The sequence below is a fragment of the Hipposideros armiger genome, unplaced genomic scaffold, assembly GCF_001890085.2.
Source record: "Hipposideros armiger isolate ML-2016 unplaced genomic scaffold, ASM189008v1 scaffold_52, whole genome shotgun sequence".
Lineage (NCBI taxonomy): Eukaryota > Metazoa > Chordata > Mammalia > Chiroptera > Hipposideridae > Hipposideros > Hipposideros armiger.
The window spans coordinates 173,023-189,403 of NW_017731402.1; the positions used below are offsets into that span (position 1 = coordinate 173,023).

Consider the following 16,381-nt stretch of genomic DNA (forward strand, 5'->3'; position numbering starts at 1 on the left):
ACCACTACTCTTCTTTATCTAATCGTAGAGCGTTCTTTAAATTTTTAAAAGAAACTTATCATCTTTTTAAGAAACTAACTTGCTTCTTAAAATGTTGAGAACCATATCTCTGAAACTTGAAACAGCTCTTTAAAAACCAAAGCCTGCATAAATGCCTAAATGATATTTAGCTTTCAAAGCAAAGGTTTTGTTGTCTTATTTACATATTGAGAGTTATAGCTGTAGGGCTGTGCTGTCCAATATGGCAGTCACTAGGAATAAGTGGCTATTTAAACTTTAATTATATAAAACTAAAACTTCAGTTATTCAGTCACACTAGCCACATTCCAAGTATTCAATAGCCACATGTGGCTGGTGGCTAAACCATTTCCATCATCACAGAAACTACTATTGGACAGTGTTGCTCTAAAACCTCTGCCTCTGAGAAAGCTGCTCATGACTTCGAATACCAACTCCATGTTGATGAATTCCAAATCTTTCTCGAGTCTTTTCCAATTAACCTAATGGAATAGCTTCGGTAACCTACTTGATATCTCAACTCTATCAGCTTGCAAGATGGAGGCACTGACTGGAAATAATTATGGCAGTGGCAAGAAAATTGCTAAGGTACAAAGAAATCAAGAATGGAATAAATTTTCAGAGTAAGGTTAAGACTGAGATTGAGACAGGCGAGAATAGGTACTGTAAAAACCTTAGTAAATATTAATCAAAAGACAATTCCCACTCCACTATACCCACCTATCCTAAAATAATTAAAAGCCACTTTGCAAAGATCTTCAGAAGATATCTTCCCAGTAAACTCACCTTTGATGTGGAAGATAGAGCATGGTTCATAATCAGTCAATATGAACTACAATTTAGTCTGTTGCACAGCTTATTTTGTTAATTACATTTCTAATTCTTTGAAGATAAGTGTTTTAAAAAAAACTCCAAACAACATAATGCATTTCAGCCAGTTTACAACCACATAGCAAAATACTACCACAGATTTGTTTATTTGTTTAAATTTCCCAGCTTTCTCTATACTGTATTATTAAAAAGACTTAATACAGTTATTATTAATGACTCGTAAATATGTTTTCTGCTTTACAGAGATATTTAATGTTGGTGTTACTCCAAAAGATAGCTTAGTTTTTAAAATACAATACTCGTGCAATTTTCTTACTACTTAACTGAAATAAAATCAGATGCAAAAATAAGACCCTGCCCCCCAAAATTCAGATTGAAAGCTTCAGAAAACAGTGACAATGAAAGGTATTTCCAAAATAACCTATGGTATATTGATGTTTTCAATAAACATTTATGACCACTATAAACTTCTGGAATGAGGTGGATATTTAATCAAATAAACATGAAGCAAACGTTTATTAAGTACCTACCGTGTGCTAGGCTTTGGACAATATATACAAAAACAATAAAAAACAATAAAATAAAAACCAGGCCTGGTCCCTGCCCTCGTGGAGCTCACAGTCTGTTGGAGGCGACACCCACAAACACAGCGGCCAAGCACCAGGGAGGCACAGTGAAGAGGGACTGGTTCTGCCTGGAGGATGCAGGACAGGCTTCAGAGATGGAGACAATGGAGCTGGGCCTTGGATGAGGAGGAGTTCGCCAGGTGGAGGGGGAAGGGGAAGCGCATTCCAAGCAGAGGACACAGCGCATGAGCAAGCAGAGTCTTGAAAGCGCATGCCATGGTCAGGGTGATGAGCGAGCGGTCCCGCGCAGCTAGAGCGTAAAGGTGCACACAAACTAAAGAGACGAATCAGTGTTTGGTTTTTAGTGAATCGTAACCATTAGGAAGCACATCTTCACATTACACTTAGTGCAGTTTAACCATGATTCTGGTAACAAGAGGATAGTTTGAAAGCATTCCATTCATTTCATAAATATTCGAGCCCCTTCAATGGATACCCAGCCCTGTGGTTAGAGTTTTAAAAAGACAGTTTTAGAAAAACAAATCTTAATTTTCCTCTGTACATTTAAGAAGCAAAATAAACCAAGAAGAAAAGTTTTCTTAAGCTGAAATCACACAGCTTTGCCTTTATACACTCAAGGTCCTAACGTTTGTTAACCTGAGCTCCCTCGACTCCTCCCTCTCTCTGTCTCTCTGTCTCTGTCTCTCTCTGTCTGTCTCTGTCTCTCTCTTTCTCTGTCTGTCCCTCTCTCTCTCTCCAGTGTCAGCCTGCCCTCCCCCTTCTGCCTCCCTGAACAAGGTACTTGCCCATGCCCCTCTGGAAACCAATGCAAGGTAACCAACGCAACCAATGAGGAAACAATGCATTCTAACCTTCATAACAGTTTTTAGAATTAAACTATTGTAAACTAGGAGGCTGAACTCTGAATAGAGACATGAAGCAGAGACCCCCACACCCTTCAGGAAAAGTAAAAGGATGAGCAGGAAAAGAGCTTGGGTCAGAAAGTCTCCTCGACTGGCCCCCAGGCAGCATGTTCACCGAGGTGGCTCAGTGCTCAGGAAGGTGCGATGGGGAAAGGAACGGAGCTAACGTGGCTCAAATGCTTGGCTAGATGTTTTCATACAAATTCCCATGTATTCCTCACAATGCTAAGGAGAAGATTTTATTACCTTAATTTTACTGATGAGAAGTCTGAGGCCATAAGAGTGGAAGTTGCCCATGACCCGGTGAGCTAATAAGTTGGCCGAGCCAGGGCATCAAACCACACCGGCCTGAATCCAAAGCCCTTCCCACCCTACACACTGCCTCATGTTCCTAAAAGGAATGCACACTCCCGAGGGACGTGCAGGGTTACGTCAGCCATGTCCCTAGAAAGAAAGCCCTTACTTTTCCCTTCCCCATTTTCACACAGTCAGAGTGAGACAATGGTGGTGGCAACACACACATTTATCTCTGAAATTTACAGAAAGAAAAATTGAGGGGAAAAGAAAGATTCTATAAGATTAGTTACCCTTGGGGAAGGAAAAGGCTTTCTTTGTAAAGATACTGGGTGCTGTAATACAATTAAATTAGCATATTCAAATGCTACTTGTTTCAATTCCTATACAGTAAACCATCAACTAAGTAGCTCAATAAAAGTAAGAGCTAATGGGAAAATCTCCAATCACAGCATCTGGATGAGAATATTATTCCTAAAAGTCATTACCCTCAACATCATCAAAAGTCAAAGTAAAAAGACCCCTTTCTCAAATCCTAATCCTGAAAATTAATAAGTAAGCATAGACTATGTGGTAAAAATACCACATTAAAACTTTGCCTCTTTTTGCACAACAGGAACAATTTTTAAGAGAAAAAAAACCCCCAAAACATCAACAAACATATCTTTTGTAAATAATGCCAATGGGCCAAAAGTGTGATGCATATTGGCCTAGAGATACTGAAATGTTTTTAACTGTGCACAACTGATTTAGGCTCTCCCTCTATGTAAATACTGCCAGCTACCAGAAAATTAATCAGATTTATAAGTCCAAATGCTTAGCAAGGGGAGAACGGAAAAAAGGAAACTGGAACATTCAGACAACCAAAACTCCAGTGATGTATTAGAAATGTAAGATACCTTTTGGAGAGCTTTTGAAACAACATACACATTAACCAACCTTATTCTGATTGAGAGGATCATTCCGCAGTCTCTGTTTGTTCTTCTGTAATTTACTAGGCATCATCTTTCCAGTTCTGAAGTCAAAACTGCTGAGGTCAACAGTATTGCCCAGGTACCTTGCCAACTGAGGTTTGCTTCTGAACTTCTTACCACTCGGACTAGAACAAAGACAATGTTAATTGTACAAAAGACAGCAATATTCATCCAGACGCTACATAGATCTTTTTTCTTCATGCCTTCCTTCCTAGTCTCAACTGTTACCACATCGCAATTTTACATGTTTATTTTTTTCAAAAAAAGTTGAAGTTTTAAAGGAACTTTGTAACTTCACTATAAAAAAAGATAATGTGTCATCTAATGTAACATCCACTAGGTACATACACCAGTGGAATACACAGCAGATGTTACTAAAGATTATCCCACTGGCCACTCACTCAGCAACCACTGACAGAATCCCTACACAAACCGCATGCACAGCACAACAAGCACACTGCAAATGCCTTCAATCTTACAAACTTGTTTCCAAACTGACTTCCGAAGTGCTGATTTTTCTATAAGTATGACATACATACAATGTCAGCAGTAATCAGAAAGAACTTCAGAACAATTCTTTCTGAAGTCAACACCATGGTTGAAAACACACATACACATACATAAACACTTGGAAGCCATATCTCTTTGGGCTACCAATGTGAACTCATAACATTTACAATAGGAAAAAAAAATCTTGAAGTTGACAATATTTAAATGCTCCCTTATGTAACTACTGAATAGAGAAAACTAAAGCAAACATTTGCAAATGTGTTTATATGATGCTGATCTGAGTTTTGTTAGCCAAACTCCTACCTTACAGAAGCATATCAAGAATAATTTACTTCCTGTAAGAAATACTGTCAAAGCTGGAAAATTACAGAAGTGCCAGAATTATACAGAAAACTAACCTGGTATGTTCTAAAATTTTTTCCTTTGTGGCATTTATCTGTAAGAAATGCTTTATGGACGTATACCCCAAAGTCTTATCTCAATTTTCTGAGCTAAATGTGCTAGAATAAACTGTTAAAGTTAGCGGGATATATGACCAAAAGAGAATTGTGAGAATTCCAGGCTACCTCTCCAAGAAGCCCACATGTTATATTTAAAACTTAACCTCGCACCAATTGACTACAATAAAAGAAAAATAATTCAACAAAAAGACAAAAGAGAAAAGGCTAGAAAACTAAGCAAATAAAATATTGGAATAGCAAAATGTCTCTTTGGGTCAAGTCCAAACCAACACACCCCTCTTTGTCACAAACTCTGGTATTCTGCCACCACCAACTTCAAGACAACTAAAGATGGTTATCAACATTCTTTTTCCACAATCACACAACGTCAAGTATTCCTGAAACACAATTCAAAGTATAGAATTCGGCCTACAGATGAAGATAACAACCAGTAACAATTAGAATGTGACAGACTAGGGCAAAGTAGAAAACAAGAACGCAGCAGAGGAAAGAACATAAGGTTATGTAAAGCAATCCCCCACACCCATTCTAACCCAGACTTCCATATGTGCTCAGTATCATAAAATAAAATAGCACGTAACCCTCAATGCTGTCCAGAACGTGAATCATCCCCGCCTACCACAGGCTTCCACTCTCAAACCCTATCTTGCACTGCCCTCTGCTGCGTGAGCACCACTGTCCACCTAGCTCCTGATCCTCAAGCTAGAGGCCCCGTCACAGGGCTTCAGTGCCCTATCTACCAGCCACAAAACCAACACCAAGTCCTAACGTTAGACTCCTCAATGCGGACACAATAGCTTCACCTTAATTACACATCAAAAACCCTTCAATCTGTTTAGGTATTTTTTTCTAGACTCTTCTCCGTAACTGCTATAGCTTGTGCTTGGTGCTTTAAGGAAAGTCAACCTAGTTGTCCCAGTGGATTTTAAGACCAGGGACCCTCCTCTGCAGGAAACGAAGGCAAACGTATGGAAGGACAAGGCCCAAGGGCATGCTAAGCAGGAATTCTGCACATCACATATAGACCGTCTGCACAGCAGCAAAATGACTCTAGATGTGGCTGAGGAAGTAAATGCTAGATGAGCAAAAAGATGGTATGTCATTTAAGCTCTGGTCTTAACCAAAGTGACAAAATTACCATCTGTCTGCACTCTAAAGATGGCTGCTGGAGATCCCATTCTCCAGATACACCACAACTTAATGTGACTAAAAGCATCAAACTGTAACTTAGGGAAACTACTTTTTTTTTTTTAACTCTAGGAGACTAGTGAATGATATTAGTCATTTTCACATTTCTCTACCCAGAGTGACTACTTCTAATCCCAGTAATGAAATACTAATATTTCACTTTCAACCACAAAAAAAATCCCTACCAACTACCCCATAGATATGCCAATCCTGAACCAACTTGTGACTTCACCTTTAAATTCTATCCACTAAGTACCCTGAAGAAAATAATATAAATCAAAAATATGTTATATTTTTCCAGTTCATGTAAGAAAATTTCATCACTTGAACTATGTCTTTGCTTGCTTTCATTCTGATTAAACTGTTTAAACCTAACTCTTAGAGGTTTTTAACTATAGATTATCAGAATAAATTTTATTTGGGACCTGGCTTTCAAATCTAAAAAAAAAAAATTAAGATACTGAAATACTTATAGTCACCTTAATTTAATGGTATTCACCTGCCACTCTATAAATTCACCTGTAATCATCATTACCTGACAACTGTAACATGGCCTGCCAGTCCATGACATACAAATGAACTATTTTGACGACCTGCTGTTTGCGTGGGAACTGTGCTCTGAAAACACTCCCAGTCTAATAGAACAGAACAAGTTTTTTCTTGTTACTTTAGTAACATGGAAAATCATGGTATTTGGTCAAACCACTCTAAGAAGACCAGAGGTCTGAGCAAACACAGGTCTATCTTCAAACCAGTTTACAACAGGATGAATGAACTGTGGAGGTGGCAGTAATCAGAGTAACATGAACTGGCCTATGAGTGGCAAGTAGCACTGTGGACGGCAGATGGTTAGCGCTTTGGCTAAAGAGCATGTTCAGAGATGCACCACTCTCAACAATATCGGGAAGTATTGGGTAGGGACTAATAAAGATCTCTGCACTAAAAATTCTATCAGCTACAGCACTGGAAAAGGAAACAGCAACTCTCGATTTTTCTACCCTCCTTAAATGTTAAAGCTTACCTGTTACTTACAAATGTAAGTATTGAAAGAAAAAGACTTCTCTAACTTTAAATAACAATTGTCTCCAGAAATCAAATTTTAGATGAGACTAAAAATCTGAAATTAAAATTACGTTTTTGGCCTAAGGTACTGCAATACTGCCGTTTATAAGAAAGATATATTTGGTCCTTCAGATGACAGAGACCATATACATATTTCTCAAGTAGGACATGTGGTCTTCATCCTTCCTGGCGCACAGCTCCAGAACCCCTTGAAAGCTCCTAAGTGATCAGAGCAACAATCGCATCTCTTGTTATGTTAATGGGGTGACTTTTGGACCCCACTCAAGGGTAGTGGCTGGCAGAGACCAGGAACTTTCAGTCCCACCTCCTGATTTCTGGAGGAGAGAGGGGCTTGACATTGAATCAACTGCCAATAGCCAATGATTTAGTCAATTATGACTATGTAATAAGCCTTCTTAAAAATCCCAAAAGACAGCATATCAGCCCTTTTTTGGTGAGTTTCCGCAGTGGAGAACCGGAATGTTTCCACATGCCCAGGCCCCGGGACAGAAGCTCCTTCATTCAGGACCTCGCCCTTCGGATTTCCTCACCTGGCTGTTGATTTGTATCCTTCAATACCCTTTGTAATAAATCGGTGATCTAGCGAGCCAATGGGTTTTCCTGAGTTCTATCAGCCATTCTAGCAAATGAACAGAACCCAGGAGGGGGTTGTGGAAACCTGCGATTTATGGTGGGACAGAAGTACAGGTAACATCCTGGAATTGCAACTGGCATCCTGAGTTAGAATGGGTTGTTGGAACACCCAATCTGCAGCCAATGGGTCAGGAGCACAGGTGACAACCTGGGCCTACAGCTGGCATCTCACTGGTATCTAAAGTGGAGGGGGGTCTTGTGGGACTGAGCACTTAACTGTGGGGTCTGATTCTATCTCCAGGTATATGGTGTCAGAATTAATTGAAACCTCCAACACCCGGCTGGTGTCTGATATTGCTTGTTGGTGTGTAGAAGCTGCCAAAACACACTGGAATGAGGGCTGGGAACCCTTTTCAGGTACAAAACATATAACCAGAAAACTGCCAAACCAATTAATTAAAAAAGTATATACCACCGCTTCAAAACTGCATGGCACACACACAGAAATGTCTATCTAAGAGTCAGCTCTCCACACTCCCTTTTTTAACTTTTTTCTTCCCAACCTTTAAATGTAGGCCTTTCCTAAAATGAACCATCCTCAGCCCTCCTCTATAGTTGGTTCCTGATATATTTACTCTTATCTCATTTATATCTTTCGTCTCTAATCAGTTATTAAATCCAGTTCCTTCATAATCACTTTTTAATCAATCCTTTCAATTTCCATCTCACTCTCTAAACCAATTTTTATCATCTCAGGTCTAAATCACCATGATAAGCTGAGTTTCTACTTGCTAGTCTCTTTGCATTCTAACCTATCCTGATTGCTCTGCTAAAAACACCACTATAATCATAGATCAGTTTAAAAACCTTCAATGGACTTGAACTCATTAGCAAAAGGGAGCCAAATAGCTTGGCCCTGCATTTGAGATCTTGTTTCATCTAGCCTCTTCTTAATCTTCAACCCTACTCTCCACTGCTCTTACCCAGTGACCTTTGCTCCACCCAGCCTACGGGCTTATTCACTCTATTTTGAACGGGCTGAATGGTTTTCCTCCTCAGCCCTTTGCAAACCTTGTCTTTTACCTGTCCTGTAATTTAGCATGCCCATTCTCCCAACCCCCAAAAGACCAGAAATACCAATCCACTTGTACCTCTTCCATAAAGCCTTAACAGAACAAAGTAATAGGGACGTTTCCTTCCACTGAACCATATAGCAATTACTGCCTGTATCAGGCAAATAATCATGAACTTCCTGTTGGCATCTCCTATATTCTAATTTTGAAATACTGAGTTCTGTTTGGTCATAAAACTTCCACAAGTTTAAATCTTATCTTCACAAATAGCATACTGAAGTAGTTACTTATGAATGAAATGATATAATGTCAGATTTTCTTCTAAATAATGAAGACTGCATCAGGGGTAGTGGATTGGGGTATGAATGAAATAAAATTGGCAATTGTTGAGCTGGGTACTTGGTAGTTTTTTATATGATTTTTGTACATACGTTTGAAATTTTCTATAATGTATGTTTAAAATATAAATATTAAAGTATGCAAGCTAAGTATTTCCCCTGAAAGTTGGAAAGTTCTTTTTAATATATGAAGAGCTTGGGCAAGTAAATTTGAGCATTAAAGAAATTTTTTAGCAGTTAGGATAGGGGTAGGGGGGTGCACAAGTATTTTCAAAGTATCAATAAGGAAAAAAATTATTTACAATTTGGCCAGTAATAAAATGTGATTCCCACAAGATAAATGTTTAAGGAATCACCACACAATTTTAAACGGTATAAAAGACCTTAAGTATAATTCAATTTGTATCAATCATTCTCATTCCATAAACCAGCATTTATATAACAATTATATACAGTGTATGACTAGTAGCAAATTCTATTATCTCTATATCACGGTTAAAGAAGAAAAAAAGCCAAAAAGATGCACTAAAAAATTTTTTTTTCAATTTTTTAAATGAATGAATGTAGAATTCTACCTATCTCATCCCACTGCCTTAAGGAACTCAATTTCTGAAAAAGGAAAAACACTGGTATTTTGGTTAAATTTGGAACTGGACACTGCTATGGAAACGTCAAAAACTAAATATGTCTGAGAATTATTTCGAAATATAATTGGGGGAAGGAGGGGAGGGCGGAAGAGGCTGGATACTGATGAAACAAGACTGGCCAGAGTTGTTAAAACTGGCTGACGAGCACATGGGGGGACTCATTACACTTTTCTATCTACTTTTTCTTTTGTATAAGTTTGAACTTTTCCATAATAAAAAATAGACAGATAAAAAATACCCCCGGAACAGGCTATTTTTTTTTTTTGAAAGAGGGTAGGGGCTTCCAAGAGAGGCCTTTTTTGACAAGATATGTACATCACTACATACATGTTAAAAAGAATTTTAAGGACATTCATCCTTGCTTTAATCTAGGCTTCTACCAGCATAAAAGAACAACAACAAAAATACCAAAATACACTATTCAAAAATCTTTAAAAGATGATGTGCTTCACATTTATAAATCACTCATAATTGTACCCGACAAATGCCAAGTGCTCAATTTTAAAATCTAATTTTAAGTTACCTTTGTTTACGATTATTTATATTCACATCTGGTTACCAAACGAGCTTGAATTTATAAGACAAGGCAAAATTATAAGATCCACAGGTATTATTCAAATTTCATCCTATTCCATACTTTTATTTTCCTATCTTGGCAAGTTTTAGTTTGTCAAAGTTCTGACAAAATTAAGTAAAACTTCATTTTACCATTTGCTTAGTCATTTCTTAGGGAAAATGGCAAACAGCAAAAAAGATTAATAAACAAGAGCTACAAGGGGTATTTTCCCAGCCAAACAGTAAATCCATGAAATAAGAGTTGATGATTTATTTCTAATTCATCATGCAAGTCTGACAAGATCTCAAACACGAGATCAAAGGGTATGAATTTCTATTAATCCCACTATAAAAACCTTAAAAAGTATCACACCTCCTTTGCAAATCACCTGTTTTTGTTCCATTTATTAAAATCAAATTATGAGTTTGTCTCTCACAAATGAAATTTATAAAGCAATTTGAAAATATCATTTATCAATTTCTGTGGGAGATTATTTTCAGAATGTACATGTATCACTTCCTTTTGAGCTACGTATTTCCTCTACTGCAGGTATTGTGGGTGTTCTAGCACGTGAGACTTTGCATGTCAGATTCTAAAATCATATGTAGGACAGATGGCAGTGTTGCACTGTCACAATGATTTCTCTGGCACATCACAAAAAGATGTGATGGTATAAGGAAAATCATCAGAGAACAATTTCCACCACACCTATATGTCTTTTACTTGTGGATCCAGGCTTCAACCAGGCAATATCAAGAAAAAGACTAAAAGCAAGTCTAACTTTCAATTATGCAACAGCAGTTAATAAATATTGCATTTTTTTCCTTTCTCCAACTAAAGAGATTTTTTTTCTAATTGGTCTGTAGGGTACATTTCAATCATATCTCAACTCCGAAAAGAAACATATGAACTTTTTATAGGAACCATATAAATCAATCTCCATAAGCTACATTTAGCCTGCAAGTTACAATGTGATTTCCTCAAACTGAAAGCTTTTAAAATAAAGATCAAGAGTTTTTTTCTTAGGGAATATGTTGCCCATCTGAATATCTGAGAAATAACAGGGTCAACCTAGGTTAAACATACATGAAAGGGATGGAGGAGGGAAACATTTGTCAACAAAATGATTACTTCTATTACCCAGAATAAAACTGCTTTAATTAATGTTAATTTACCACAATTTTCTCATTTTTTCCCCTCCAATGCTACATAGAGCTGGAAGATCATCTTTTGGTAGAATGGCTTCACTGCCAATTAGGATTTAAAATTTACCTCTTGTCAACTTCAAGATGCAAGTATGGTAGTAAATAAGTACCTTATTTTAGTAGTACCCCAAACTCAATAAAGTAGATGAGGCATGAGATGCTGCAATGTTTGAGAATGCAAATAGGGATCTCTATTCAAGGCAGCAGAACAGGGTGGTTAAGAGTTCTGGGGTTAAACCACCTACATCAGGGTTCTAACTCCCCACTTACCAGCAGCACAACCTGGGGCATGGTACTTAACTTCCCTGCCCTAACTCCCCATGCATAAAACAGAGATAACTATAAGGATCATAGGGCTATGAGGATCTGGTGAGATAATACATACAAAAAGCACTGAGCAAAATAATACTATCACTGCCAAAGTTATGACACAGAATACACATAAAATTAAGGCATATAAGACCCTGTACTATATATCCTGTACTACATAGTCAATGAAATTTGAATGTTGATTTCTTGCTGTGTCTGTGCCCTATGAACACTTTATTTACCATTTTCATTCTCTCTCCGGTGAGCATCTTATTTGTCATTTTACTGTATCTCCAGTATTAAAAAGGAAAAAAGCTTTCTATCCTGTAATACCCTCAACATTAATGATAAAAATTATAAACTTGAACATGTTTGGACTTAGTAAAATATCTCCCAATTCCATCCCAGCGCACCACCACAGGTAATATAGCAAAGGCTCAGAAGTCATTTAAGACTTGTTTTACAAAATTTTAAGTTATATCAATCGGTAAACATTTAATTAGTGTCTGTGTTCAGCACTGTGCCCAAGGGGAAGAAGACAGGTCTGTGAGAAAGCCAGTCTTTCGGAATGAACAGGAAAGTAACACAGGGGACATCAGGTTTAACTACAAAGATGACCAGAAAGAAAACAGCATAGGAAGGACAGCTTATTGACAGAGATTTTAATTTTTAAGAACTGTGACAATGGATCTCCCCCTTGGTTTATTCAGCTAGTTTTTTCCAACGAAAACTACATGAGAGAGTTGTTTTTTTCTTAAGACAAAAGGGGGGAGGGGCTGGTTAAACTTTGACATCCTCAATGATTCGGAATTCATGCCCCTAAAGCACCATACCAGCCTCTAGTAACAAATGGAATTTTTAAAATATTTTTTACTAACATTTTTGAAAACCTATTTATATATGTTCAGCCCATACAACTTGAGTTACTTAATGAATTGTTTTCCTTAATCAGTCCTTTAAACGTATCTAAAGCATCAAGGGTTCTATCTATGTATTGATTTTGATGTTCTGGAATTAAATCCCTATCGCACTATGAGGTACAGGTACAATCATACCCCCTTTACAAACGGAGACACCAACCACAGCACTGGAAAGTATAAGTGACACGTTCAAGGCTGCAATGCCAGGAAGTGCAGAATTAGAATTAGCAACTCCAGGCCTTTTAGCTCTTGTGTTCTACTACCCTCTCCAGAGACTCCTACTTTATCATAGCACGCATGATTCTTTAGACCTCAATTATACTGCATCTGAGTCCTCTTCTTCCCCGTTCAAGGTGAAATCTTTTTACTCTCTCTTCATGTACCTGGCTCCCTATGACTATTTTACTGTCCTCTGGTTCACTGTGTCTTTATTTCAGGGAAGTGATGAGGTGCAAATGCATCATAATTTTGATAAGAGTGAAAAATGTTTACTATTATGTTTCCAATAGCCAACCAGATGATATTTTATGGCAGCAGCTGTAACAGTTCACCAATTATAACAAAAAGGCTAGAGTCCAATAAGTTTAGATTTAAAAGAAGGGGGGAGGGGCATGAGATAGTTACTAAAGGTTCCTCTGCAGCGCAAACTATTTCAAAAATATCAACCTGCAGGTGCAGGAAACCCAAAACCAGAAATGACAGGAGTCAAGCAGACCAGTTAGAAAATTATTGTTCAAATAATGAGTTTCGTATGATGGCAATGAACTTTTTCAGAAATTATACCAATGGATCCAACACTTTATCAAACCACACCCTTTTAAAAAACAAACTTTGGATGATAATATATGAACCGCCACTATACTATCAGCAGTCCTGACAGGAGGCATAATTATGAGTATACTGTTTAGCTGGCAATCAAAGGCACGCCTTCCTATTAGAAATGGGCAGTCTCAGGAAACAACCAAAAAACCATTTCTACCATAATTTGAAGCTTTCTTGATGAGCTTAAGTCCAATTATTAAGTGTAAGACACAGCCTACGTTACCAGACACAGGTTTCTTTAAATTAACCTCCCCAGGGGCAGGCTAATTCCGGAGTTAGCATTATTAGGATCTGTGTGAACAACTGGGTGCAGGTGTTCCCATTACCAAGAGGGCAGTTAACTCTTAACCCACCTATTAACAGATATGGTGGGTGTTTTGAGCTACTGGTTTTTAACGGGTGGATATATATGGGGGTGCTAATATGCAAAGCAGTGACAATGCAGATTGAAAAATAATGTGTTCACCTTTACTATGAGTAGGTGACCTCCATCATTCATTACTGAAAGAGGAAGTCATCAGAGTATCATAAGTACCCCATGCTACATGTGTCCTCCTGCCCAGAACATAACCAACCTCTCAAAAGGAAATTAAGACTATTACAATCCTGCATAGTAACTAACTAACAACTTGTAGGTAGTCAATAAACAAGAGACAACACTCCTTCCAGCCCTGAACTAAGCACATGTGGCACAAATCTGTTCAACGTGTCCTTTCATTTTGCATAAACAAGTAAAAAGCAAATCATGTTGTATTGTCTCGTAAAAAGACTTTAATTTCAGAGAGTAAGTATCACTATATTGGTTTGTGATTGATTCATCATAAGATTAATTTGTTTGGAAAGTTTGTTTTAAATTGATATCAGTTTTTCTACCACAAAATATTTATTGAATGAATAAAAAAGTAAACATCAAAAACTTACAAACTGTTCAAAAAATATTAGGCGATCACAAATTACAATACAGCCATCTGCCTTTCTAAAATAACTTTTCTACCTTTTGCAAGGAAAACAACAAAAAAGCTTTGCAATAACCTAAAGTTAGCTGAACAAAGACGTCATCCCACAACCAAACAAACTATATCCCTGGAGAAATACCACAGGGAGTGAAATTCAAAGTTTAAGATGCTCCACTGAGACTAGTCTAGTCACCTATTCCTCAAGGAGTTCAATCCCAGATACAGGATATTTCTGTCTAATATAGTTGGCTACATCAAGACATAGTTCACAGAAAGAAGTTCAGGCGTACTACCTGCTTAGAAAGACAACAGAAGGGGCTGTTAATGAAAGAATATGTATGCAAAAAAGGAACAACTGTGAATAGCAGTACATGAAACAAGTGACTTTGAGAGGAGTAAACCATTTGTTCTACAATAACTTTCCTCATATTATTCAAGTAAGTTTAACATTTAATGATGGAGAAATACAAAACAAGATAATCACCTTTGTATGCTTAAAATGTTTTCCATTTTATCATTTAAGATTTCAAGATAGTGGTCTCAGATCAAGTGACAAAATAGTTCTAATGAAACACCACGTTCATTTAATTTTTTTACCTTAAGAGGTGAAATACATTTACTGAAGCTACTCCTCCATATATTTTGAGCAACCATCAGGAATATGTTCATGTTTACATGTTATACCAGTAGTGATCACATGCTTTTGTGTATGCATGTACGCATATACACATGCACATATGTATCTTTTTAACATTTTAAATCTATTTAAGAGTATTTGCAATTCATAAACACTGTATTATGTGGACATACACACACACACATTTTCCCAGGGGGTAATGTATTAATCTACTTGAAGTTGGAAGAATGGAAATCCTTCATAGCATTATTCCAAAGACTAAATCGCTGACTACAAATGGCTGCAAAACCCAAATATACTCCCTGAAAAATCATTCAATCAGCCCACAAACATGGCCTCCAAGGCACTGAATATAACATGTTTCTATTTTCTCCTATAAATCGAATGGTTTATAAGAAAAGTTAGTAAATTTGTTGATAAGAAAATTCCACTGATATCAATAGTCACAGGCACGTTCTTGAGCCTACTGGGTCATCCAAACTAACCACAGGGACAGCATGACCACAGGATTGCAAGATCACATCAAGCTGAAAACCTTGAATCATTTAGGCCAAGGTTTCTCAACCTTGGTGACTGGTGACATTTTGGGCAAATCCTCTGCTGTGGGGACTGTCCTGTGTATTACAGACTATGTAGCAGCATCTCCCTGGCCTCTACCTACTGGATGCCAATAGCAGCCCCTTCCAAGGTGTGACAACCAAAAATGTCCCCAGACATTGCCAAACGTCCCCTGGGGGACAAATTTTGGTCTAGGGGTCTACAACTTGTTACAGTGCTTTAGTTTTCAAAAGGCAGCAAGTTCTGCAACGCCAGTCGAGTTCTAAGAAACTTCAGGCATTCCAAACGGCTACTTTGTACGCAACTTTCCTGGATCCCACAAAGCAACTGAAACCTTGCTACCACAGATAGCTAATTCTTCCACGTGTGCATGATTAAACACTCTTGTGATGATGAGTCTGGGACAGGCTGGGAAAGGAGCCAACAGTGACTGGGTTTTACAGTTTCGATGAATTACACCTTCTTTTAACCCTTCAGTGGGACTAACCATCGCTGCCAGAGTAACCCTTTCTTCACAAACTACTGTCCTCAACACCTTCAACAGCCCGTCTCTGGGCTCCCACCATTCGGACACTGTGCCTGTCACTGCTCTGGGGTCACTTCTCACCCAAGGGCTCAGGCACCTTCTACCGCCAGACCAGCCAGTCTCTGACACTTCCCTTGGGCCCCTGCTCTCATCCAGGCATCCCCTGCCCAGGTCAGCACTTGACCCTTGACCCCTGCCTGACCCCGCCGTCCCCTCCCCGCCCCCAGGGCGGTACCTGAAGTAGTAGACATCGCTCTTGCCGGCACTGAGCCCAGATTTTCGGATCACTTCCTCCTTCTTCCATCCGGGGGGGAGGGCCGGGCAGTCCATCCTCTTCCCGCTCTCCGTGGCCCGGGGTCCCCTGGGCCCCGGCCCCGCGCTCCCCGACGGGAAAGGGACCGGCTCCCGCCGGG

General features: G+C 38.4%; 1 protein-coding gene across 1 annotated transcript in view; it reads right to left on the reverse strand.

The window, feature by feature from the left end:
- The window catches only part of MBD2 (methyl-CpG binding domain protein 2), a 62,504-nt gene that overhangs the window by 45,585 nt on the left and 538 nt on the right, over positions 1 to 16,381 (reverse strand). Inside the window, 2 exon segments of the mRNA XM_019640690.1 lie at positions 3,572 to 3,731; positions 16,204 to 16,381. The exon segment at positions 16,204 to 16,381 is cut by the window's right edge and continues 84 nt beyond it. Of these exon segments, the coding sequence (XP_019496235.1) occupies positions 3,572 to 3,731; positions 16,204 to 16,381 (338 nt within the window).